Genomic DNA, 27,710 nt, shown 5'->3' with positions numbered 1-27,710 from the left:
GGGCCAGCTGTATAGAGGCGGGCATAGTAATCTTTAAAAAGCTGTAATATCTGAGAAGTGTCCGTGACCACCTGACCCGTGGTAGATTTCAGAGCCGCCACATAAGCCGAGGCCCTCCGAGCCCGGATTAAGTTAGACATGAGTTTCCCCGGTTTATTCCCCATTTGAAATAACTGATGTTGGAAAAATAAGACACTCTTCTTTGCCCGCTGGTGTAACAGGGAGTTCAGGGCACTCTGTATGGAAAAATAGTGAGTTCTATTGTCCGCGGTATGTGCCCCAAGTAGCCTTCGTCTAGCCTCAGTAAGCTGCGTACCCAGTGCCAAAATCCGCTTGTTAAGCATTGCCTTCCAATGAGTCATGTAGGAAATAATTTCCCCCCTCATGACCGCCTTGGAAGCGTACCAATAGAGCACGGGATCCCCCAAATGCTGGGCATTCTGAAGAGCGTATTCGTTCCATTTAGACTGGAGATGCGCCCTAAACTCTGCGTGACCATGCAAATAATATGGGTATCTCCAATAATACGGTTCCGAGTGTCCCCCCCCCCAGGTCAGCTCCACCCAAGTAGGGGCATGGTCGGACAGTACAATGTCATCAATGCCCGTGTCAGTAAGGAGAGGGAACAAGTTACCACTCAACAAAATGTAGTCCAGGCGCGAGTGGGAACCATGGGCCCTGGACACATGCGTGAAGTCAGCGGCTGTAGGATTAAGGGTACGCCACGCATCCAATAAACGTAGCTCCTGCTCAAACATGGCAAAAGGCTTACCCCAATGGCTGCGCCCTCCCCCCCCCCCCCAATACCACCCCTGTCCAACTGAGGGTCTCTGACTGAGTTAAAATCTCCAACTACTATGAGGCCCAAGTCCGCGTAGGGCACCAGGAGATCGTGTATAGTACGAAAAAAGGACAAGGGGGGATTGTTAGGCGCGTAGAGATTACACAGTACCAGCGGTCGGTGAAAAAGTTCCGCTACCAATATAATATAGCGTCCCAAGGGATCTTTTATCTCCGACTTTACAGAGAGGGGCAAATTTTTGTGGACTAAAATAGCTACCCCAGCGGCCTTAGAAGTGGCCGAAGAAAAGTGTACCGAGCCCACCCATTCTCTACATAATTTCTGATGTTCCACATCCGTGAGATGGGTTTCCTGGAGGAACACCACATCTGCCGATTTTTTCTTCAAAATGGATAGCATTTTCTTCCGCTTAATGGGAGAATTGATGCCACAAATATTCCAAGAGACCAATCGTGCTTGTTGCCTAACCATTGTCAAAAACTTCATACTGAGGACTGAAAAAAGAAATGGAACTAGTAGAAACGGGGATCCTCCCAGCAGAGACCCCCGCATCACCCACCCTGGACTCTCGGGTCCCAAGAGAAACAACCAAATACACTTTCACCCTCACATCACAGCAAGCCCAGCGGTTAATGCACACCCAACCCCTCTTCCCGCCCCCCACCCCCACACCCTCCCCCCTGTTCCCCATCCCGTCCCCTATCCCCAAGACAGTACGCAACCCCACACCAATGAGATCACTTCAGACACATACCAGCCCCCCGCCTCCCCCGGCCCATCCCTCCCCTCCCCCAATGGCAAAAATCTCAAAGTGCAGAGTCAATGGGGTCCATGAACCATACTGGTAAAGTCAAAAAAAAAACCAAACGTCCAGCAATAAAGAACCCCCTCCTGAATAGCAAAAAAGAACTATAACCCCAGGTACATCAGGGGCTTTTAGCAGGCTTCATCCCCCTCACCCTGTACAGGATAACAGAAAAGGCCCCCCTATCAAGGACCCCTGAAATACTGTCCCGGCTTGGCCAGACCTCCTTCGCGACTATGAGATGGTATTGTCCCCAATAGCCTCGCAAAAGTCCAAACATTACAGAAAAAAACTAAGAACATAGACCAAAAACTGAGCTGGCCATGGCCAAAGAAAAAAAGCAAGGCGAAGAGAGAAGGCCTCCATAAGCACTGACCACGAGGACTCACAAATCTTCCACGAGCAGGAAACACCATCGGCTCCAAAACACCTCAGGGCTCCGGTCCGGGGTCATCAGCCTCCCGCGGTGGGGAACGCTCCAGAGTAGCCAGAAACTGCGTCGCCTCCTCCGGTGAAGAGAGCCAGCGGACCCCAGTCACAGCCGGCACCCTGAGCCGAGCCGGGTAGACAATAGTAGCCCTAATCTTCAGCGCGAACAACCGTGCACAAAATGGCGTCAGGGCTCTCCGCTGCTGGCTTAGACCAGCTGAAAAATCTTGGAAGACCAAGATCTTAGAGTTGTCGTGACGCAGCCCAGCTCCAGATCGCGCAGCTCGTAGAATTTCCGACTTGTGCTGGAAATTTAAAATTTTTGCGATCGCGACCCTGGGTCTCGTGTCGCTCGAGCGCCGAGGCCCCAGTCGATGCGCCCTTTCAACTCTGAGAGGCCCATGCGCACGGGAGAGCTCCAAGGCGCGCGGCAGCCATTCCTCCAAGAAAGACGCGAGATCTTTGTCAGCTATACTTTCGGAGAGCCCGACAAATCGCAAATTTGAACGCCGAGACCGGTTCTCCAAATCTTCCAGGCGATCAGTTTGCTGTTTCACCACGGCCTTCAGAGCGTCCAGCTCCCTCCGGGTCCCGATTTGGTCGTCATGTAGGTTGGAGACCCGCTGTTCAATGCCTAAAAATCGCGACTCGAACCCAGCAATGGAAGTTTGCAACTCGTGTAGCTGGTTGGAAATGGTGAGTAATTCCGGACCTATAGCCTCACGCACTGCCGATTTAATGTCGGCTACGGCGATCCGGGGGACTGGCTCCGCAAGCAAGTACTCCTCTTCCGAGGCCTGGTCGGGTGGTCGGGCCCTCTCCTTCTCCTTGTCTTTCTTCAGGGTCCTGGAAGTCATGGCGCTCAAATGATGAGTCAAAAAAGGTCCCACGGAGTTAATGAAGCTATTTAGCTGCTAAAAAACTAAATTGGGAGACTTAGATGGGCCAGGATGGAGGCGGCCAGGCTAGCGAGGGAAATTTTGCGTCTGATCCCCTCACTGCATCACGTGATCTCCTTGATATTTTGTATTTCTTGATCTTGTTTGATGTTTTAAAAAGAATGGTGATTTTGTTTCTTCAATATTGCACTGCATTTAGGGTCTGGCTTCTTTGTAGTTTCTAGTTCAGTTTGTATCTGCACATTTCCATTTATACTTTATGGTCTCTTTATTATGTATTTGGCAAGGGTCTATCTGTGTGATGGAGATGAGGTAGTCTGCTAGTGTGAACTTTCTGTGTAAGGATCTATAGTAGCCTGGCTTGTTCCGTTTTCTTAATAGAGGTGTTTTAGGGAATGGTGCAATATTTGCAGTGTTGCCTTTTCATGGGTAGGGTTGTTGCTGTTTGAGTGCTGGCAGTTAGTGCTGTTTTGATATAGGAGTTTTACTATATTGTAAATGTAATTCAGTTTACTCATGGCTTTCTGAGGGTGAAGCTCATACCTAACGCACTAGATATGGGATCCAAGTGTCTTTTTTGAAGGGTTTTCCGGTTTGCACTGAAGTAGTGCATATAAATATAATATAATGGTGTCAGTGATATTTTTTTTATCTCAATGAATATTGGTTTTCATGTAAAATCTGTTGTTATAAATGCATAATTTGTAATTGTGTATGAGGAGGGCCCAGGGCTGCAAGGTCCACCTTGGGTACCTAATCTTTTTGCACCGGCCCTGCAAATTTGCTGCTGAAAACACTCACTCCCTTCCACAAAGTCTCTGCCATTTCCTTCTTTCTTCTGGATAGCAGCCCAGCCCTCCTGGGAGTTAGGTCTCACTGCTGAACACGGCCACCCGGGGACAGACTGACCATTCCTGCAAGAGAGGAGTGTCCGAGGGCCCGCAGAGCTCCCTCCCCTAGCCTGGGCTGGGTGATCAGGGGCTAATAATCCTTATTGCCTGTGGGTCCAGATCACTGTCGGTCCTCCCCCTGCAGCCACCCGTCTGTACTTGTATTATGCGAGAGTCCTTTCCTGCAGCAGGGGATGAGACAGCACGGAGTCCTTGGTGGCAGCGAAGAAGATTCTCTCCCCTTACCCCCACTCCCGCGCCTTCTCCCTACCCCAGCCCGCTTGTGGCTAACAGGGCAGCTCCATTCTCAGCTCATCTGAGGTCTGCCAGAGCAGGAGTCACCGCCCCACACAGCACAAGCCCATTAAGAACAATGGGTCAGGACAGTTACACGCTCAAGGGGAACTCGGGTCAGTAAAATGAAAGAAGCAGAGCCTGCAAAAGAGAACAAGAACAGGATAAACTGAGAACGAAAGGGGGGCGGGGGCGATATCGGACAAAGCAAATATCTTCCTCTTTACGTTAAAGGATTCAGGGGCGATTTCAAACTGCTGGCAGAGAGAGCGCGGCGCTCTCTCTCTCTCCCGGGGCACAAGGGGCAGGAAGGCTCCTGCCGACTGCTCTGAGCTGCTGGGCGGGTTTGAAGGGTGCAGGGGCTGACATACCTGTGTGGGGTGTCTCTCGCAGGTGGGTCTGCATTCCTGATCCTCTGCTGGCTGGCTTCCCGCTGCCACACAGGGAATGTCTCTGCAAGGCAACAACCCGGGTCAGAGACTGCTGTGACAAGGCCATGGCAGCAAGGCAGCGCAGAACTCAGCAAGGTGCTGTCCCCCCCCCCCCCCCCCCAGTGCTCTCTGTCCAGCTTCCAAATCCACTTACACGCGGCAGTGGCTAAGGGAATATAGCTCATAAAACTCTGAAGTTTTAATTTGACTAAGGGGGTTGTATGTCCAGTGTTTACTTGCTGAGTTTAGAGAGGAAGGCTGTGCCAGGGTGTCGTGTTCAGGGTAACCAGCCCTATTCCCCTCTCCTCTGTCTGTTCCATATCCCCCCTCCCCCCCCCCTCTCCTTGGGCTATTCCTCCGTCATCCAGCTCTGTTACCTTTTTGCATCTCTGGTCTCTATTTTTGATGGTCTGATCGCACCAGGACCCCTGCACACCAGCCGCCAGTGCCTGGATCAGAAGTGGACGAGCTCCCTGACTGGCCAGCTATCCTGAGGGGGGGGGTATGAAAACTAGATAATGTGGCAAAGAAAAACAGGGAGAATGGGTGCAGACAGGGGCAGAAGCAGGACGAAAGGGTGAAAAGGTGACGGGAGGAGGAAGGGGTAAAGGTTGCGCAGTTGCGGTTAGTGCCGAGAGCCCCTCTTCCCTCCCCAACTGAAGAATTAAAAAAAAAAACAAACCCAAAACAAAACCCTGGAGAAACGTCTTTCAGAAAAGCAAAGAAAAGGGCCGGTTTTTCCCCCTGCAAACTGGGAAAGTCTGTGAGGTAGTGCCAGGTCTCGGCACCGTCTGCACGAGAGGCTTTAACCGCATTATGAGCCTCCTTTTCCGATTCTATGTGTGGGGGAAAGGCTCTGGGGCTTGGAGGTTTGTCCCAGGCACAAAGAGGGGGTGTTAGTCATTCTGCCGGGCAAACCATTACCTCATCCTCCACTCCCATTCAAGGCAGCCTCAGATCTGCTGCATCAGGAAGGAGATGCCACGGCTCTGCCAAGCCAAACCCTGAAAGGGCTCTATTCACTCCGTTTGGTTTTTTTTTTTTTGCTCTTTTCTTCGCTCTTCCACTGGTGCCAGCATAACCCCCATGCCATTGAGAAATGCTGCCCCAGCCCCAATTTTCTGACTCCCTGCCCAACGAGACCAGCACTGGAAATGCTTGGAAGTGGCGCTCGGATCAGGAGCAGCTCTCTGCACTGACTCGCTAACTGTGTGAGATCAGTTTTCCCCGAGGGGTCAGGTAGCTAACTGTCAGGGTGAGCGCACCGTTTAACACCCATTTGGCCAGGCGTTTTCGACGTGATCTTATTACTCCTTATACCGTAAGGGGTAATAGAGCCTCGAAAACGTGTCGCCAACCGCACCCCCCCCCCCCCCCCCCGAAAACTAATAGCGCTCATCACTTGCAAATGCATGTTAATGAGCCTATTAATCAGTCACCCGGGATACTGAAAGTAAAATGTGCGGCTTGGCCCAAGTGCGGGCGTTAAGTTTGAAACAACCAGGAAAAGTGTACAGAAAAGCAGAAAAAAGTTATTTTCTGTACACCTTCCGACTTAATATCACAGCGATATTAAGTTGGAAGAACCTAAAATTAGAAAAAAAAAAAAAAATCTAACTTGCCGGTTCAGCGGTTAGAACATTCAATTTTACCGGCGTCCATTTTCCTAACCCGTGGCTGTCAGCGGGTTCGAAAACCGATGCCAGTAAAATAGATCGTTGGTTGCCAGACCCGCTGACAGCCAGCTCTACCGCTAATAAGAAGGCGCTAGGGACGCACACCTCCTTATTAGCGCGACCCCTAATTGGAATAGAGAATCGCGAGCTCAGGAGAGGCGCCTGGGTGCGCAGCGGGACAGCGAGCGCTCAACACGGAGCGCCGGCTCTCCTGCACGTTTTACGGAATCGGCCTGTTTGGGTGTTAGGGCTGAATTCCTAAATTTAGGAGCCTAAAAACGAGGATGTTCATAAGCAGCCATTATCCAATACAGCTAACCAAGCTAAGATATCCAGCAGTGCTGCTGTGCTGCTGAATATTCTCACCTATCTAATAGTTCGCTAAATAACTTTATCCAGTTAACTTTAGACCAGCTGAATGGCAGGTCTAACTCAGCATAAGAACAGGAGAAGTGCTGTCCTGGGCAAGACCAAAGTCCATCGAGCCCAGCATCCGGTCTTAGACAGTGGTCAATCCAGGTCACAAGTACCCAGCAGATCCCATAAAGTAGATCTAATTCAGTCAGATAAGGCTGAATATTGGCACATATCTGGCTAAGGGGTAGATATTCAAAGACAAATGGCTAACAGGCAGATACAGTACAGTGCACTCCGGCACGTTGACGGCCCTATTAGTCATTCCCGCGCGATTCAGTAAGTAAAATGTGCAGCCAAACCGCACATTTTACTTTCAGAAATTAGCGCCTACCCAAAGGTAGGCGCTAATTTCTGCCGGCACCGGGAAAGTGCACAGAAAAGCAGTAAAAACTGCTTTTCTGTGCATCCTCCGACTTAACATCATGGCGATATTAAGCCGGAGGTCCCAAAAGTTAAAAATAATTAAAAATTTAAAAAAAAAATAATTTTTAAATCGGCCCGCGGCTTGAAAACCGGACACTCAATTTTGCCGGTGTCTGGTTTCCGAACCTTTGGCTGTCAGCGGGTTTGAGAACAGAAGCCGGCAAAATTGAGCGTTGGCTGTCAAACCCGCTGACAGCTGCCTCTTTTTACTGCGGGCCCTAATTTGAATATTTTTTTTTACTGAATTGTGCGCGATTTTTACTGTATCGGCCTTTAAGTAAATTAGCCGGATAAGACTTATCTGATTAACTTTCGAAGGATATTCAGTGGCACAGCTATGCTGCTGAATATCCCCAAATAAATCATTAGTTAGCTGGATAAGTAATTCCTCCCTGGAATGCCCATATCTCGCCAAACACTTATGGTTCACTACTTAGTTATTTGGCTAAGTAGTGGCTACTGGACGAGAACAAATATTCAGCCACTACTACTTAGCCGGATAAGTCCCTACTTATACATAGTAAGGATGGCAGATAAAGACCAAATGGTCCATCCAGTCTGTCCAGCAAGCAGCGCTGAATATTGGCCTCTACGTTAGCTGGACAAATAGAACCACCCCAGAATGCTCCTGCCCTGCCCCTCACTTATCCAGAAAATGTTTTAGCCAGACAAAAAGTTATCCAGATAACTGGCAGCCACTGAATGCAGCTGAATATTGAAACGGTGCCAAACTTATCCAGCTAAGTGGCTCTAAATAATGGCTTCTGGGCAGCTAGTGAGCAAAATTAGGAACTTACCACATAACTTAGGATCTAGGCCAGGTTTTCAGGCTTTCCATGATGAATATGCATGAGGTATGTTTGCATAAAGTGCCTAAATTGTATGCTACTCTCTCGCCTGCATATTCCTTGTGCATATCCTGAAAATCTGGCCTATTTGTGGCTCTCCGGGACCAGGAGTTGGCCATCCCTGCAATATCTCCTTTTTAGTTTACACTCAGCGGCCCTCCCCTTCCATGTCCAACCACAAGCAACACCAGCATCTTAGGTCCCTGTGGCCTTTCTGGACAGCTCCCTGCCACCACCAATTGACCTCACTGACCCAGTCAACAGAGGACTGCAGTCTGCCAGAGGGCGCCAGCTGTGGAGGCACCTGAGGTTTTTACTGTCTGACAGACTCAGCTGATAATTCATTCTCTCAGCAAGCCCTGCCCGGGACAGGAGTGAGTCCCCTACAGAGGGAAATAGTAAACGACTGCAGATAAAGACCAGCTGGTCCATTCAGTTTGCACACCCTGGATTCCTCCTCCCTGGTTCCCTCCCACTTTGGATAGATGAGCAAATACATTTCCATATTTAAACCATAACCAGCTCTCTCTCCCCCCACCCCGACATCTTTTCCCAAACTCTCAACCCAGCTCCTCCATCGTTGTCCCAAGCATCGTGCCTGCACCTAACGCTTACACGAGGCCCCCAAGAATCACCATTGGCTGAAGACTTTCTATAACTAAAAGATGGAACACGAAGCAGGCTGGAAACTGCTGAACGTACCAACACCAGTGAAAGAGCAACTGACTGGACAGGAAAAATAGACGAGAGACTATCATTTTGCTAATTCTCTTCCCCCTCTAGCCACAGGACACCCAAAAACATCTACAGCACTGGTCTCCAGCGCCTCCCCTGGTAGCTCTTCCAGGCCTTGTCGTCTTTGCTTTTGATTCTTTCATGACCCAGACTCCATTCAATATCCAGGCCCAGGTTTTATAATAATCCACACAGCCACCACAATCTGCTAGGCCTTCCCATGCTCACAGGCGTTTGGATTTATTGCCCCAGGGCCTTCTTGGAAGTCACATGCCGCTGTCAGGATTGTAACCCGACTCAAAACCTGCAAATCCTGGCAATGATAATGACGGGAGACAAACTCCGAGGCTCTGGGGCTTTGGCTGTTTTACAGATAAAGCCAGAACTGGACATGTAAAATCGCAGCGAGCCGTCTTCCAGGAGCTTCGACAACAGCAAAATATGTCAAAGAAGGTCAGAGCTGGGCCAGAAGGACAGGGTGACACAGGACAAAAAGAATTTCTAAACTATGCGCACGTGTGGGGGTGTGGGTGTGTGTGTGTGTGTGTGGGTGTGTGTGTGTGGGTGGATGCACGTATACACACATGCATGCGAGCGGGGACTGTACCTGCATGGGCGAGACGGCAGCCGCAGGGGCCGTACGCACTGGGATTCCACTCAGAGGGCTGCGGGAGTCGGTATGAACCGGAACATTCTGTCCAGCGCCTCCTGCTAAAGGGAAGAAGACGAAATGTCACCCTTCACATTTATACAGAAACACCAAGCCCTTCGCTCCCTGCACAAAGCCTCCTGCCCAGGCATCCTGAGAGCGCTGAATAACTCTCCCCAGGGGGCACCGCGCCCCTTTGCCTGAACCCCAGCAACACAGCGCCCCCCAACACCCCAGGGACAGCACAACCTTTACTCTGGGGCCCTAAGGTTCAGGGGCATTGTACCCCCCCCCCCCCCTCCCTTAGGGAGTGTTAGCATCGCAACCTTTCATCTGAACCCCAGAGACACGGCACCCCCTCAGGGACCGAGTACCTCGGCTTCCCATGTCAAAAGATCGGATGAGAGACTTGATGTTGGGTGGAGGCTCTCCTGGTTCTGTGCGGGAGGCTGGGCTCGGGCAGACTCCGCCTCCATCCTCAGAGGGTCCCCTACTGATCTGGCACCTGCACATGAGAGGGAAGACACAGAACAAGTTTATACCGGGGGCAGAGTATAAGGCAGAGAATGAAAACTAGGAAGGAGGCCGTCGAAAGGTCTGGGAGCAAGCAAAGAGAAATCAGAAAATAGAGAGGACCACACAGAGCTGCCTGAAAACTAGGACACCCTCATCCCAGCTCTCTGAGTACGACCCCCCCCCAGCCAGCTTAGGAGAGCAAGATTTTTAAATATGGTCTTGGGACTATAGTGAGACCGCTGTTACCGTAATGCTTCATTTGGTCAGGGGCTGAACCCCTAATGGAGAAATTACTTACCTGATAATTTAGTTTTCTTTAGTGCAGACAGATGGACTCAGGACCAATGGGTTATGCTCCCCTGCCAGCAGATGGAGACTGAGTCAGATTTCAAAGCTGATGTCACCCTAGATACATCCCTGCAGTGACCTCTGCCCTTCAGTATTCTCTTCAAAAGCCACTGTGGACATACTATTGAAAAACTTGATTACAATTTGATTAAAAAAAACAAAAAAAAAACAACAGATAACCGTAACTGCACTCAACCAAACAAAAGCGCTGAATCCCAGCAAGATTATAGATGCCCTGATCTAGGGATTGGGAGACTGCTTACCTCATGGGCGAATCCTTGGCACCGTTCTTGGGCAGCCGTGGGCGGGATGCTGAGTCCATCTGCCTACACTAAGGAAAACGAAATTATCAGGTAAGTAGTTTCTCCATTTCCAAGTGTGTAGCCAGATGGACTGAGGACCAAGGGGGATGTATAAAAGCTACTCCCGGACAGGGTGGGAGGCTGCCTGCGGTCCGGTTAGCTCCACCCTTGCAAAGGCTGCGTCCACTCGGGCCCGAATGTCCAGGCGACAGAACCTGGAGAAGGTGTGCAAGGAAAGTCACATCGCCACTCGGCAGATATCGACGGGAGACAGTAGCTGAGCTTCCGCCCAGGATACTGCCTGGGCCTTAGTGGAATGAACTTTAACCTGAAAGGGTAAATTGTTTCTCTGCCTCTACATAAGCTCCAGTGATCACTTCCTTGATCCAGCAAGCTATGGTAGCCCGCGAAGCTGCTTCACCTTGTTTCCCTCCACTGTGAAGAACAAACAAGCTGTCCGTCTTGTGCACTGGTTCCGAGATTTCCAGATACAGCACTAAAAGCCTACTGATGTTTAAATGGCGGAGGAGACTGTAGTCTTCCGTGTCCTTGTGTCTATCTAGGGATGGTAAAGAAATGGACTGATTCAAATGAAACTCCGAGACCACCTTGAGCAAGTAAGGAAGGCATGGTGCGAAGCTGTAATGGTCCTGGAGTTATCCGGCGCAATGGTTCCCGAAACGACAATGTCTGTAGCTCAGATGTGTCAAGCCGAGCATATCGCCACCAAGAACACAGTATTCAGCGTTAACAAGCACAGGGATAGACTGAGCAGCAGTGAAAGGCAGGCCCTGCTAAAAAATCCAATACTAGTTTAAGATTCCACAGAGGAACCGGCCACCGTAAGGGTGGTTGAAGGTGTTTGACCCTTTTTAGGAAACGGGCCACGTCCGGATGCACAGACAGACTGGTTCCGTTCACCTCACCTCTGAAACAGGAGAAAGCCAATACTTGGACCTTCAAGGAGTTAAGGTACAACCCTTTATTCAGGCCGTCCTGTAAAAATTCCAGAACCATAGGGATTTTGGACATCCAAGGGGCAACCCCACGTTCCTCACACCAGGCCTCAAATATTCTCCAGATCCACACATACACTAAGGATGTTGAGAACTTCCGCGCGCAGCGCAAGGTGGAAATTACTACCACGCTTCATCAGGCGAGCCCTCTCAAGGGCCAGACCGTAAGACAAAACAGAGTCGGGTCCTTGTGAAGGATCGGACCTTGTTAGAGCAGGTCCCTGTGCAGAGGAAGGCATAGGTGGGTCTCCACCAGAAGCCTCCACATGTCTGTATACCACAGGCATCTGGGCCAATCCGGAGCCACTAGAAGGACTAGTGCTCTGTGGTGCTCGACCTTGCGAATGACCTTGCCTAGCAGGGGCCACAGAGGGAGGGCTTAAAGTAGGTCCTCCTCTGGCCAGACCTGAACAAGAGCTTCAATCCCCAGGGATCGCTGATCTCTTCTGCGACTGAAAAATCTGGAGACCTTCGCATTGTGAGATTAGGCCAGCAGGTCGTTCACTGGGAGGTCCCAGCGAACTACCAGCAGCTGAAAGGCTCTGGTCAACAACATCCATTCTCCTGGATCCATAATCTCTCTGCTTAGAAAGTCTGCTCTGATGTGGTCTTTCCTTGCGATGTGGGAGGACGAGATAATCCGTAGATTCAATTCCGCCCATTCCCTAACGGGGGGGGGGGGGATGTCTATCTCCAGGGACACAGGCTGGTTCTTGGTTCCTCCCTGGTGGTTGATGTAGGCTACCGTAGTTGCGTTGTCCGAAATCACGTGGACCGCCTGACCCTGAAGTCTGGCTGAACTGTAGATATGCTAATCTGACTGCCCGGGCTTCCAAGCTGTTTATGTTCCAGCGCGCCTTTTCTTTGGTCCAACGCCCCTGGGTCGCCAGTTCATGACAGTGAGCTCCCCACCCCTGGAGGCTCATGTCCATCATGAGAACTAGCCATTCTGGAGGGGACAAGCTTATACCCTTACTCAGGTAGGCTTCCTGTAACCACCACTGAAGCTGAGAACATACTTCCATCAGTAGGTATAGGCGAATTGCATAGTCCTGGAACAGCGGATCCCAATGTGACAGCCGGGAGAGTTGGAGTGGATGCATATGTGCCCTCACCCACAGTACTACCTCCAGGGTTGATGTCATCAGACCCCAAGAATCTGAAAATAGCTCCACATCCTGGGGCATATGGAGTTAGTCAACCAGTGCACTTGACACATCATATTCCTTATCCTTGAGGGTGGAAGGAAGACCATGTCCTGTTTGGGGTTGAACCGGACCCCCAAGTTTTCTAAGGAATGGGAGGACTTGAGACTGCTCTTGTCCATGTTCAGGACCCAACCAAGCTCCTGAAGCAGGGACTTCACCCTGTGGATCACCTGAAGACTCTCCTCTAAGGACTTCACCTGGATCAACCAGTCGTCCATGTATGGGTGCACCAGGATTCCTTCGTTCCTCAGTGCCACCGCCACCACAACCACTATAATTTTGGAAAATGTTCTGGGGGGTGGTGGCCAGGCTGAAGGGCAATGCCCAGAACTGATAACGGCGGCCTAGCACCGAAAAGCATAGGAAACGCTGGTGGTCTTGTCAGATTGGTAGGCCTCTGAAAAGTCCAGGGAGGTTAAGAACTCCCCCGGTTGTACAGCCATTATGACGGAGTGAAGAGTTTCCATGCGGAAATGAATTACTCGTAGATGACAATTGATGCTCTTGAACTCCAGGATGGGGCAAAAGGAACCCTTCTTCTTGGGTACGATGGAATAGTGCCCCGTATTTTCCTGGGGAGCAGGTACTAGAATTATAGCCCTCAAATTGATAAACCTTGTCAAGGTAGATTCCACTACCAGCTTCTTGTGCTGGGAGTGGCACGGAGATATCAAGAATATGTCCCAAGGGATGCTGCGAAACTCCAGCGTGTATTCTTCTCGTATGATATCCAGTACCCATTTGTCCAATGTGATCTTGGCTCACCACTGGTAGAAGAGGGATAAATCAACCTCCTATCTCCTCATCCCATGGATGGGTCGGCAAAACTTCATTGGGAGGTTTGGGCCGAACCTGAACCAGCCCCTCTTTTCGGTTGTCGACTCCAAAAGGACTGAGGCCTTCCAGAGGACCAAGTTGTCTGAAATGATGAGTTCCTGTAGGGCTGAAAGCGCTGGGAGCCCTTGGCCCGACCCCTCATAGGCAAGAGGCACTGTGACCTCTTTCTCTTATCTTCCGGTAGCAGAGGCACTGGAGATTCACCTCACTTACAAACCAGCTTTTCCAATTTGCTACCAAATAGGAGGGATCCCTTAAAGGGCATCTTTGTAAGGTTTGCCTTAGAGGCTGTGTCTGCTGACCAATTCCGCAGCCATAGCTGTCTTCTGGCCGCCACCCCTCTGGCCGAGGTATGGACTAGGTCAGAGCCCATTGTCCACTAAAAAGGCAGCAGCGAGCTCCATTGCCTTTCCTGAAGGTGCTCCAGAGTTATCTGCCTCTCTCTCAAGAAGCAGGCACAAGCGCGCCACCAGGGCACAACAGGAAGCAATCTGCAGTGTCATTGCTGTCGCATCAAAGGCTTGCTTAAGGATGGAATCCAGCCACCTATCATGCACATCCTTCAAGGCCACTCCTCCCTCCGCTGGGATAATTGTTCGCTTTGAAACGGCGCAGACCAGGACCTCCACTTTGGGGAAACGCAGGCATTCTCTGGTCATTGAATCCAGAGTGTACTGAGCTTCCAATGCCCGACCTCCTTTAAAGATGGCTTCCGGGGCATCCCATTCCAGGTCAATCAACTCTTGGATAGCTTCCAGCATCAGAAAATAGCAAGAGGCTTTCCGTACAGACACCAGGATGGGATTCTTCTTTGGTTCCGTCATAAGGTCCGTGCCAGGAACTCCCAGAGAGTCTTCAGGGTCTGGGAAACCAGTGCTGGCAATTCATCTCTATGGAAAAACCGTAACATGGTCCAATATGGCTCCAAGCCTGGAGGGATTTCCCCATCCTCCAAAGAATCTGCATCCCCTTCGTCGTCCGTGGTGTCTGGATCCCTGTCAGGGATACCCCTTGGTGAGACGAGGCATGTCCTGGAGCTGGTCCGGACGAGGGCAGGAGAGACAGACTGCACCTGTACGAAGGCTTGAAGGCCTTGAAAAAATTCCATCCAAGAAAAGGCCGCTGGGTCCATACCTAGCCCCGGAGGAACTGGGGTCGGTGCATCTGAATTGCCCTCGCCAGAGGTAGACCCAGCCCCGGGATTACTCAGATCCGGGGAGCTACCGGATAAGATTGTGGCAGACCCATCTTTTGAATGGGAGGAACCGGGCTTGGAAAAGTTCTGGGAGTCCAACCCTCCCCTGGGGCTCTTCACAGTGCTGACACAGGAAGGACTCCAGGTCAGACCGTGTAGCCCTAATATGGCAGGCAGCACAAAGAGAGTGTCGCGTGTGCTTCTCTTCTGCCAAATGGTAACTGGGCACTCAGCCAGCTGGCGTCCGAAATAGAGCGCGCACAGACCTGCCCCGAAGCGCGCAAGTAGAAGCGCCCGTACGTGCGAACATGTGCGCGCAGGTATGTGCCCAGGCGTGCACACTATGTGCGACATTAGACACACGGCGTGTGCGCAGAGCCGGCCTGCCCCGCGCGTGCCGACGCTATATGGGGGGTAATGGCGACGCACAAAGCCGCACACAAGATGGCACTGCCACGGCCTGCCACATGGCGTGCTCACCGACCCTGAAGCGGGGCCTAGCCCATCGGGGGAGCCGCTCAATCAGCTTGGAAGCCCCCTTCCCTTGCTCCAACAGGATCGGGAACATCGTCGGTACGGTGCGCCGAGCAAGGAGACTGGAGGAAAGATTTACCGAAAGCCCTTCCACGTCTCTGAATCGGGAGGAATCCTCTTCTCTCTTTACTTATCTGGGCTCAGCGCTTGCCGGCTGAGTACAGAGATGGTTTCCGGCTGTGGGGGGGGAAGAGGGCTTTGGCCGTCACTGCGCGCTCGGCTTCCTGCACCTGCTGCCTTTCAGCTGCTTGACCAGCAAAGTCCACGCCAGGACCCGGCTACCGGACCAAAGCATGAACCTGAGGGATCTCGGAAATCACCTCAGGAATTCTCAATTGGGGGAGGGACCCTTAGATATCACCGCAGGTGAGCAGGGCTCAATCTTTTCTCCAATTTCAGGTAAACTTTCCTCTTCTAATGAGTTCTGCAGTCCCACTATACCACCAATGCCGGTGTAGGGAAAGCATGTCCACATTTGCTAGGAGATGGAGAGATACTGGAGGGGTGAGGTCACTGCATGGGGTATATCTAGGGTGATGTCAGCTTTGAAACCTCCATCTCTATCTGCTAGCAAGGGAGCATAACCCATTGGTCCTGAGTCCATGTGGCTACATGCTAGGAAAAGCTGTTTTGGCAACGCACAGCACGTTACCCCCATCTCTGGGATCACTAACAGAAGAGAGGCGCAGAGTCTGTTCTTGGGATGGGGCAGTCTCAGAGCTGTCATTGGTAGTCAAGAAAATCTGGAGTGTGTTATTCCCCCTGGGGACAGATGCAGAGATTTCACAAAATGCAATATCATTTCTCCTTTTCATGCCAGCCCACCTCATCATAAAGACAGCCTTAATCTCCACGTCAGAGGACAGACCTGCAAAACAGCAGAGGCTCAGAGCTGGCAATGTGCTTAAGTGCCCCTGGGATAGCTCATCTATTGGCAGGTAGAAAACAAGTCTGAGGGGAGAGGAAGGAAGTGGTTTTAGGAGGGAATGGTGCGGCTTGGTGCCCGCAGGGCTTTTGACTGCACAGATTATTACACTAGCTCTGCCCTGCCCTGAAGGGTGCTAGATCTGGCTTCCTCTCTTGCCTTGAGCTCTGCCCTGCCAAGAGAGAAACCTGGATTCTAGTCCTGGCTTAGACTGATAGCACTGCTGGAGCGGCAGGGAGCCAAGCTGAGAGGATGTCTCTCAGCCAAGCTTTGCGCTTCCAATCACACTTACAGGTGAACTTTCAAAGGAGTTATGTGCGGAAATGTAACATTCTATCAGGCCGATACAGTAAAGTGTGCTCTGATGGAGCGCACTGTTATCCCCTTATACAGTAAGGGGTAATAGCGCGTGGAAAACGCGCATCCAACCCCCCCGAAACTAATAGCGCCCGCAACATGCAAATGCATGTTGATGGGCCTATTAGTTATTCCCGCGCGATACAGAAAGTAAAATCTGGAGCCAAGCCGCACATTTTACTTTCAGAAATTAACGCCTCCCAAAGGCTGGCGTTAATTTCAGCCGGCACCAGGAAAGTGTTCAGAAAAGCAGAAAAAACTGCTTTTCTGTAAACCTTAATATAATAAGTCGGAGGTCCCAAAAGAAAAAAAAAAATTTTAAATTTAAAAAAAAAATGTTTAATCTGCCCGCGGCCCGCAGGTTGGAAGACGGAAGCTCAATTTTGCCGGCATCCGTTTTCCGCACCCATGGCTGTCAGCGGGTTTGAGAACAGACGCCGGTAAAATTGAGCATCGGCTGTCAAACCCGCTGGCAGCCGCCGCTTCTGTCAAAAAAAAGGAGGCGCTAGGGACGCGCTAGTGTCTCCTTTTACCACGGGCCCTCATTTGAATTTTTTTTTTCTGAATCACGTGCCCAGGAGAGTGGCCTGGGCGCGCGTCGGGAGAGCAGGCGCTCGCCGGCTCTCCCGCGGGGTTTTTTGTATCGGCCTGTATCATAGCAATTTTCAAAAGCCACTTACACAGGTAAAGTGCATTTACACACGTAAAACCCAGTTTTATGCATGTAAATGCTTTTGAAAATCAGGCCCTTAGCGCTGCTGTCCTACTCTCAGGAAGAAAACCATGGCTCCCTGATGAGAGAAGGGGGGTGCAATAGGGACAGTAATCGTAAATGTGAATAATTCTGGTTACCAGCAAACACTTGCTGCAGCCCAGGATAAGCACTCAATCAGCCTCCTAGTGCAGAGGGTGCAATGCCAGCCAGTTTCCTACCCCTCCCCTGGGCACGGCTCGGCTGCAGTGTGACTCAGAGAAACCTTTCTGCTTTACCTGGCAAATGAGCACAGTTCGTGTAGAAGATTTAACGCTCCCTTTGCAGACTGGTGCATGTCCCAAGCTAGGTAACCTATGTCAGAGGTGAACAGGCAGTGGGAGCGAGCAGTCTGGGTGTGCAGAAAAGCTGGACCCTTAGATGATGGATAGGTGCAGGTGAGCACAAGCTACTGCAGGGAATGGCAATGATGTCCGTAACAGAGAGGTAACCCTTCTATGCAGACTCTTTTTGACAATTCTACAGCAAAGCATTCTGGTATTTGTGGTTCTAATGTGAACTTTCAACAAGGACTGGTCAGAATCGGCTATTTCTTTGGTAATAGAAGTTGGACTGGAGTCTAGGTCTGCATGGAGAAAGGCACAAACCTGCCTGGAGCAGTCCCATTTACTTAGGAGAGGCAGACAAGAGAATCTGAGTGTCCATACTGGTGCATACTCTGTGGGTACATTTTACCCTAAATTAAAGAAAAAGGATGCTGGTAGTTTTGCTTCAAATATTGACCCTGGAAATAAAGTTCCTGCAGAGATTTGTGCCAGCTATTTCAGTGGACAGTTTTCCAATCAATGCAACAAACTTAGTTCTGAAAATCCAGAAGTACGCAAGCTGTTTCCTCCCCGACTTCTCCCCACACCCCAGGCATGCCTCCACCCTAGCAGGCTGATACAGTACAGTGCATTCCGGCGGAGCGCACTGTTAACCCGCGATTGGACGCGCGTTTGACACGCTAGCGTTACACCTTATTCAGTAAGGGGTCGAAAACACGCATCCAACCCCCCCCCCGAACCTAATAGCGCCCGCAACATGCAAATGCATGTTGATGGCCCTATCAGGTATTCCCGCGCGATTCAGAAAGGAAAATGTGCAGCTAAGCCACACATTTTACTTTCAGAAATTAGTGTCTACCCAAAGGTAGGTGCTAATTTCTCCGGGCACCGGGAACGTGCATGGCGATATTAAGTCAGAGGTCCTGAAAGTTACAAAAAGTTAAAAAAAAAAAAATTTGAAGTCGGCCCGCAGCTTGAAAACCAGACGCTCAGTTTTGCCGGCATCCGTTTTCAGAACCCGTGGCTGTCAGTGGGTTTGAGAACCGACACCGGCAAAATTAAGCGCCGGCAGTCAAACCCGCTGACAGCCGCTGCTCCTGTCAAAAAGGAGGCACTAGGGACGCGCTAGTATCCCTAGCGCCTCTTTTTACCGCCGGGCCTAATCTGAATCGCCCGCTCTCCCGCAGACTTTACTATATCGGCCCGTATGTGGGAAAAGGATGCACGCTGTACAATTTTTACTGACATAGAAGGCAGGCAATTTTGAAACAGCTTTGTTTCCCTGAGAAAAAATGCAGTTTTAGTCATGGAAGTGCCTTTGACAATGGTTCTTTCCTGTGCACTAGAAGGACGTCCGCCCTGAACACCCAGACACCAACTCACCTCACCTCTCAAACCCCCGAGTTTAAATCCCCAGATAAAGGTGAAATAAAATACATCCACAACAAATGGGAGAGGTGGCACACTAAAGCCCATGCAGGTTGGGCTCAGTCAGGGTTGGTTTTTTTTTGTCTAGCTGAGAAAACAAAGCTTCTGTTTATGAAAGGGCTCAAGACCCCATGGTAGCAGCAATAAAAACAAATACAGAGAAACCAAGAGCATTGTCTTCATGGAAGGCAGGGAGGCGAGGAGATTATCAGGTAATTAAAGGCTTAGGGGGGGTCCATTTAAAAGTGTTGCTTGTGCAAAAATGCCCATAGATATGAATATCTGGGCGGGTGTGAGCCACACAAATTTTAAAAGCAGTGATTTGTGTGTGTGTGTGTGTGTGTGTGTGTGTGTGTGTATGCGTGCACAAAAAAATAAGGAGGCATAAAAAGGAAAGGGGCCTACTATACGCGCAACTCCCATATTTTAAAAACGGAGGCCGCAGCACGGGGCGGCTTCCTATCCGCGTAACTTTGCTTCTGCTCTAGATGAGGAGCAAGTCTGCAGATCTTGCGTTTAAGGGCCCACAGGACAGGGTGAAGGGTCCGGGTCAACTCGGGGGGGGGGGGGGGGGGAGTGCAGGATGAAGAACCAGAGGGGTCTGGATGACCTCAGGATTGACTTGGAAAGCTGGTGAACTAACTGGAAAAACTGGGAATGTCTCTCCTATGGAAGACACGCGAAGTAGGTTTGCTGGAGTAACTTCTTAAAACGAGGAGCATACTTGCACGCACTAGGCATGTTTTAAAGCATACAGGGGCAAGTGTGTGCACGATTTAAAATTCCAGTAGATCACCACTTGTGAACTCGTTTTAAAATTAGCCTGGTAGGTGGGCAGTTTTGCTTTGATTACTGCCCCTGGAAAAAGTATCTGCAGAGGCTTGCGCTCACTTTTTCTGTGGACATACAGGCACGAAGCTGGCCGGGAGGTCATCTGCTCTTACGGTGAAAGAAGCCACCGGGTGCTGCATATTGAGTCCCACTTGCAGGGCACCAAGGAAACATTGAGGCTGATGTACCAAAGTGCGCAGTATTGTGCAGAATCCAATTCATGTGCTAAACCGGCAGTTTGCGTTATTGCTCATGCGGTGCATGAAGTTTAACTATTTCTTTTAGAACTATTTTCTGTGCATCGTTTTATGCCTGCAAACTTTCATGCAAATGCATGGTTAATGACTGACTGTGATGCAAAGCAGATCATTAGCTATAAAAGCATAATTAAATTACCTGCATGAAAAACCCTTCCCAATCCAGGATTTTGTAAAAAAAAAATCTAAACTACACCTCAGTGAGGTGTAGTTAAAGATTTTGTGAGCAATTTGGTAGAAAAGCTCCTCACAGTAACTTGCTACTGGGTTTATTTGCATAGATCATTCCGGTAGCAAAATGTCGCGTGCAATTCTGTGGACTTTAGTATGAGGAGGAAGCTGAATTCTCCCCTGCAGGAACCCCGGTGCAGGAGAACTTTAATGTTTGAAGCCTTGCCAGTGCTTAGTCCTTGTCCTGGGGGGGGATGGGCAGGGCTCCTCTGGGCCTCTCTCTCCTTCTTGTTGTTTGCAGATTCTGACAACATCTTTATTTTTTGAACTTTAGATTAGTATCTATGTAATGTTATTTTACTGTATATTATTTTATCTTTGTACTTCGCCTTGCATGATTTTCATATAGGCGGATGATAAATGCTTAAATAAATAAATAGATCTAGAAGCTACAGCCAAAAAAAAAACAAAGCCATGTTCTCCCCAAACCAGAGTTGCAACTGTCAGTAAATATACTCACAGTCAGCACAATAAAAAATATTATACTGACAGCACAATAAAAAAACAAAACACTCCTAAGAAATGGATATATGTAAAAATAAATTTCATGTCAATGAAAAAGACCTGAGCAATGGGGCCCATGTCTCAGGCTCCATGAGGCTTCACTGCTCAGGATTCTCCATGCATAAAGGGGTGAATCTGGGCATAGTAAGTTCAACTGTGTCAACATGACAGCAGTAAAATGTGTCAGCAAAAATCCGGCAGACTGTCAGTAAAAAAAATATCTTCATAAGTTCGCAACTCTGCACCAAATACAGAACCCCCTCCACATGGACATAGCGTTCATCCCTCTCTTTTTTCTCAGCTGTCTTTGTCCCTAGTGAAAAAAAAATGGCAAAATGACTTTGTTGCATGGAAAGGTACAGGCAGTCTCTGTGACACATTTTACATTTGTAACAAGAAAAAAAACCCAACACCACCACACAGGCCGATGCAAAAACCTGAATGTCAAAACTATGTGCTGCAATTCAAGATAAAAAGTAACTTCCAATGCAGCAAGGTGATGATCTGCTAATGCATCGGGAGTTAAAAAAAAAAATAGAGAAAGTGAGCTGCAAGTAAAATGTGCATCTAGCACAGGCTGAACACTCACTGTGACTCAGGAAGGGAATGGTTGTCCCTGACAGGCAGATCATACGGCGGCGGCCACCGCTACTTAGCCCGATAAGTACTGACTTACCTGGCTAAGTGGCAGCAGTGAACCTCGCCAAGTAAGTCTGTATTTACCCAGCTAAGGGGCGGTGGCTGCCGCTGCTTACCCAGAAAAGTCTGTGCTTCTCTGCAAAAGTGTTTGACATTTTGTTTTTCATTTTTTATTCTTTTTTTATTGGTTTTAAGTGCCAGCACAGTAGCGCTGGAAACTTCACTTCATCTCTAATCCTGGCGTTAAGTTTCTAGTGCTAAGGACATGCCGGCCGGGCCAACCACTGCTCTGCATCGGGGAGGAATACTTAATGCCCTCATCTGCATGGGATTTTCTTGTGAGGGCGCTAAGCTGATCACACATTTTTGAAGGCTCATTGGTGGTAAAGTTTAGGCTCACAAACGGGCCGATTCAGTAAAATGTGCAGGAGAGCTGGCGCTCTGAGGCGAGCGCCCACGCTCCTGTGCGCGCAATTCAGTATGCAAATGAGGGCCCGCGTTAATAAGGAGGCGCTAGGGACACTAGTGCGTCCCTAGCGCCTCCTTATTGGCAGAAGCGGCGGCTGTCAGCGAGTTTGACAGCCGACGCTTAATTTTACCGGCGTCGGTTGTCAAACCCACTGACAGCCACGGGTTCGGAAAACGGATGCCGGTAAAAGTGAACGTCCATTTTCCAACCCGCTGGCAGATTTTTTTTTTTTTGGGGGCCTCAGACTTAATCTCACTATGATATTAACGGGACGATACAGTACAGTGCGCTCCAGTGGAGCGCACTGTTAGCCCGGGTTTGGCCGTGCGTTTGACGCACTAGCTTTACCCTTTATACAGTAAGGGGTAATAGCGCGTTGAAAACGCGCGGCCAACCCCACCGAAACTAATAGCGCCCATAACATGCAAATGCATGTTGATGGCCCTATTAGTTATTCCCGCGATCCAGAAAGCAAAATGTGCAGCAAAGCCACACATTTTACTTCAGAAAAATTAACGCCTGCTCAAAGGCTGGCGTTAATTTCTGCTGGCACCGGGGAAGTGCACAGAAAAGCAGAAAAAACTGCTTTTCTGTACACCCTACAACTTAATATCATAGCGATATTAAGTCAGAGGCCCCAAAATAAAAAAAAATAAAATTTTAAATTGCCCGCGACCCGCGGGTCAGAAGACGGATGCTCAATTATGCCAGCGTCTGTTTTCTGAACTCGTGGCTGTCAGCGGGTTTGAGAACCGACGCCGGCAAAATTGAGCGTCTGCTGTAAAACCCGCTGTCAGCCGCCGCTCTTGTCAAAAAAGAGGCGCTAGGGACGCGCTAGTGTCCCTAGCGCCTCTTTTTACCGCACCCTAATTTAAATAAATTAATTTACTGAATCGCGCGCACAGGAGAGTGGCCTGGGCGCTCGCCCGCGATTTTTCCGGTATCGGCCTGTATGTCCTAAGGAGGGCAGATCAATCATCAAACTCCACACCACAAATTCTAACCCAGCCAGAATCAGAACCACCAACCAGTGTAAACCCAGGCAGCCAGAGCTCACTGCGCTAATATGGAAGGGAATCGCTTTGATCTGCATCACAAAGCAGTTATTACTAGAGAGAGAGAGAAGCTAGGAGGGGGCGCAGGAGCAAGCGGGGACCTTTCCAGACTAACTCGCTTCTCGCGGCTCTGGCAGGTGTGGAGAGCGCAGCCGTGCTCCACCGTTCCTTCCCGTAACGCGGAGGAAACAGATCCCAAAGCCTCCCCCAACCCCCAATCAGCCGGGTGCATTCAGGGAGCACAGGATCATCCCCCCCCCCTACTCAGCCCTGCACTGGTTGCACCTTAAATGCCGCGGCTTCCAATCCCCCTCCCTCTTCCAAGCACAGCGGAGGGGAATTTATTTTAACAGGCTGGGCTCACAATTCCTGGCAGGAAGCTCTGAGATCTTGCAGCACAAACAGAGACCATAAAAATAAAGACAGCAAAGCAAGAGGCAACACAGCAGGCAAACATCTGTAAATAAAATTTTTATTTTGTTTTAAAAACCGAATGAAAAAGGGGCACGCAGTACAGAGAAAACCAATAAACCGAGGGCCGGGATGTCCCGGGGACGCCCTTCCTGCTCCAGCACCTGGGCATGCAGACATGATGCTGGCCGCCAAGGGTCATCAGTGAGTCCGGGCAGCAGCTTCCCTACCTTCTTCCAGCATTTTAAGCTGAAAGTTTGGCTTCAGGAATGTGTGTGTGGCCCTGATTTTCTTTAAGCCAAAAAAAAAAAAAAGGCCTACGATCTGCTCCTTGAGAACAGCCAGGTCTGGTTTGCGGGCTATCGCCAGCACGTGTTCAGAAGAGAAATGTGCTCTAACGACCAGGTTAGTTTGCAAATCCTGAAAAATCGAACCCTGCACTGCTAATCCCCTGGCTCCAGGTCAGGGGCAGCAAGCAAGCAAGTCCTGGGTTTCAGGAGAGAGAGAGTCACCAGCTCCTTCCGACCTCCGGATCTTCATGGGGGGGGGGGCCTGACCTTAACTTTCAGACAACTCCTTGTTCTGAGGCAACACAGACCCCTACTGATGAAAGCTGGAAACTGCAGCTACAAAACCAGAATTACTAATGGAAAGGATTTTCAGTGGCTCACAGCCCAAGCCCTGCCCCGGTCAACCTGATTTCTACAGTTTGGCACCCAAGCAACCCAGTGAGCAGTGGCAGCCACCACAGAGGGCACTACGCTTCCTCCACAGGAGAGAGACGCAGCTCTCCTCCCCACCAGCGCTACATTTTAAAGGCGAGATTAAGGCATTCCTGCTATGAATCTTTATTTTCATCCATGCTGGATTCTCCACCGCTTTTGTCCCAAGCATCTTGCTGGAGCCCATCAGAACACGGCAGTGTGTCCGGGCCTCCAGCAGCGCTGTAAGTTGCAAACACTCGTATATAGCTGGGAGCCAGGAGACAGCAAGAGGCGAGTGGCCTGCTAGCCCAGGAAGGAGACCACCTTAACCAGAATAAAAGGCCCCGACCTCCTTCATATGCAAAGAGGTCCCTGCCGTGATTCCCCCTAAGCCCCTCACTCACCCTCTCCACCATGCTGAGGAAACAGGCTTTCCCTTTCTAACAGGGTCCTGCAAACATGCCCAGGCCTGGAGTTTGTGGTGCGTTTCACTAAGGTAAACTCCAGGACTATGGTTGATCTTCACATAAGGTTTAAACCTGACCAGTGCACTTTAATAAACTTTACTGACAGACATGCAAGAAGATTGACTGTAGAACTGCTTTTCAGAGGCATTAAAAAAAAGTGTTAAAGCACAAATCTTCTGACTTGCTATATATACTTTTTTAAATAAGAAACCTTCATCATATGTGGAAATCAGGGCTTCCTGAACCTGCCCTATCCACAATGAATATGCATGAGATAAGTTTGTATATACCAAGCCTCCAATATACACAAATAAACTCCATGCATATTCATTCTGAATACTCTGAAACCCTGCACAGCTGTGGGTCTCCAGGACAACTTTAGGAAGCCTGGCATAGAGCATCCCCGGTAGTACACAGAGAGGGACTCTCAGAGCCGAGAAAGTTCAGGACATCTCCATGCAGTCTAAAGTAACAAAAGTATCCCAAGATTAGAGACAGCACCGGCTCACAAGTCACAGGACAACATTAAGCAGAGTGCAGTGCTTTCTCCGGGTGGGGATTTTCTATCCAGCTGTTCTATTGTATCCCAGCTGCTCCCGGCTCCAGGATAGACAAGGGGTCAGAATGCGACTCCACGCTGTCAGCTGGCAGAGATGAGAACTCTGCAAAAACAAGAAGGAAACAAGAGGTTAGAGTAAATCCAGCACAGCTCCAGCTGCAAACAGAAGAGTCAACCAAAAGGATCCTATTTTAACTGCATAGTGGTGAAGATGGGGGGTGTTTGTATGCATGGTGCTCATCCACCTCACTTCTGCCCTACAGCACCCCATGCAGTTCCAATATGGAGACCCCCTCCCCCCCCCCCAACACAGTTTTGCCAATGCACCTCCCCCTGCTATTCCAGTACTGAGACCCACACACATAGCTCTGCTAATGCACTTCACTCCTGCCTTGTAGCAGCTTTTGCTATTTAAGTACTGAGACCCACACACATAGCTCTGCTAATGCACTTTGCTCTAGCCCTGCAGCACCTCCTGCTATTCCCATAGTGAGACCCACACACATAGCTCTGCTAATGCACTTCTCTTGCCTTGTAGTACCCCCTGCTATTTCAGTACTAAGACACACACACACAGCTCTGCCAATGCACCTCACTTTGCTCTGCAGCACCCCCTGCTATTTTAGTACCAAGATCCTCACATACAGCTCTGCCAATGCACCTCACTTTGCTCTGCAGCACCCCCTGCTATTTTAGTACCAAGATTCTCACATACAGCTCTGCCAATGCACCTCACTCCTGCCCTACAGTTTCCTCTGCTTTTCCAGTACTGAGACCCACACACAGCTCTGCCAATGCACCTCACTCTGCTCTGCAGCACCCCCTGCTATTCCAGTACTGGACCCTCACATACAGCTCTGCCAATGCACCTCACTCCTGCCCTACAGTTTCCCCTGCTTTTCCAGTACTGAGACCCACACACAGCTCTGCCAATGCACCTCACTCTGCTCTGCGGCACCCCCTGCTATTCAAGTACTGGACCCTCACATACAGCTCTGCCAATGCTCCTCACTCCTGCCCTACAGTTTCCCCTGCTTTTCCAGTACTGAGACCCCCACACAGCTCTGCCAATGCACCTCACTCTGCTCTGCAGCTCCCCCTGCTATTCAAGTACTGGACCCTCACACACAGCTCTGCCAATGCACCTCATTCCTGCCCTGCAGCTCTCTTTTTTTCTTACTTGTATATAAGCATTTCTACATGGCTGACTTCCACGATTGCCATACAGTGCCCTGCTGTTGTAAAGTCAGATTGACCTCTAACCCTTAAAAGGGAAGTACCATCAACATTTTATTCAGATTTAAGAATCTTGTTGGTTTAAAATCTCTCCTCTTACTTTTTGCTATGGAGTCTTTTCTGGTTTTCTCCGAGTAATGGTGTCTTAGTTTCTTATTATACAGGATGTTTTGTAAATGGTGGAAGGGTTTGGGGGGGGATTAGAGTCCATGCACAGGTTAGCGCCTCCATCAGGAAGAGGTCTGCAGGCCGGCATCTTTTGGAAGTACTGCATTAGCAGGGCAGGGGTGACTGGGGTTTAAACCTGCCCCCTCTGGATCCAAGGATGGGGCAAGAGGCTTAGGGGGAGTCCAGGGGATAAGGCCAGGACACAAGTTTTCCAGTACATTTATGAGGGTGGGATTTTATCGTTGTTTCATTTCCTACTTTATTTGCCACAAAAGCACATCCCTAGCAGAGGGCAAGGAATGGTGGCTGGAGGTAATTGCTAGCACTAGTTATGCATTTGCATGAGCAGTGCAGCCCCTCACATGCATGTCACAGACAGAAGCACCTTGGATTATATCCTGGCGCCAGCAAAGAGAAGATGGCAAGATGGCAGTGAGCATGGTGAACCTGTGGCACAGGAAAGTTAGGTTGTTTTTTTAATCTGCTCAGTACTGGAAAAGCAGGGGGAGCTGCAGGCAGGAGTGAGGGGCATTGGCAGAGCTGTGCGTGAGGGTCTCAGTACTGGAATAGCAGGGGGTGCTCCAGGTGCTCAGCAGATGGTACTTCCCTTTAATGCCTTTCAGTGCCTTCCCAGGCAGTCCCTCCCCTCTCTGCACAGCCAAATCTGAAAACAGACGGGCACACGCAAAAGCACATGACAAGCCACACAGAACACGTATGCACACGGGGCTTGGCCCAAACCCAGCTCCTTCCTGGCTTGTCACATGACCCAAGTGCTGAAATTAAGCAAGACGTTGCAACCGTGATTCTAAGCACTGCACCTCTTTAATAAACAATAAGACAGCACTGGCCCTACCGCTCATCCACTGCAGTACCCCACCAGTGTTCAGGGATTCTTCATCTCCGTTCTGATTGGCTAGTCTTCATGTCACATGACCATGCATTACACCTGCTTGTAGACCACAACCATCTCTGCCTTTAACTTCAGGCAAAGGACAAACCAGCACCAAAACGAGTTACTTTTCAGAGATTCTTACCTTTTAGGGGGCTGGGGGCTGGGGGGTTTGGGGATCACTCATTGATGGTATCATCAGGACGTTCTGCAAACACCAGACTCAGGAACACTGGTTTTTGTTTCTTCATTAGCAAACTATAAAACTTTTAAACCCAACCATCT

General features: G+C 49.9%; 1 protein-coding gene across 1 annotated transcript in view; it reads right to left on the bottom strand.

Moving 5' to 3' along the window:
* The window catches only part of SPECC1 (sperm antigen with calponin homology and coiled-coil domains 1), a 183,303-nt gene that overhangs the window by 68,009 nt on the left and 87,584 nt on the right, over positions 1–27,710 (bottom strand). Inside the window, exons 8-10 of the mRNA XM_029611519.1 lie at positions 9,673–9,803; positions 9,257–9,360; positions 4,491–4,572 (exon numbers count right to left, since the gene is read on the bottom strand). Of these exons, the coding sequence (XP_029467379.1) occupies positions 4,491–4,572; positions 9,257–9,360; positions 9,673–9,803 (317 nt within the window). The remainder of the gene's footprint in view (positions 1–4,490; positions 4,573–9,256; positions 9,361–9,672; positions 9,804–27,710) is intronic.

The sequence above is a fragment of the Rhinatrema bivittatum genome, chromosome 8, assembly GCF_901001135.1.
Source record: "Rhinatrema bivittatum chromosome 8, aRhiBiv1.1, whole genome shotgun sequence".
In the NCBI taxonomy this organism is placed as follows: domain Eukaryota; kingdom Metazoa; phylum Chordata; class Amphibia; order Gymnophiona; family Rhinatrematidae; genus Rhinatrema; species Rhinatrema bivittatum.
The sequence above is the reverse complement of the archived record's forward strand: the minus strand, read 5'-3'. Positions and strand labels throughout refer to the sequence as shown.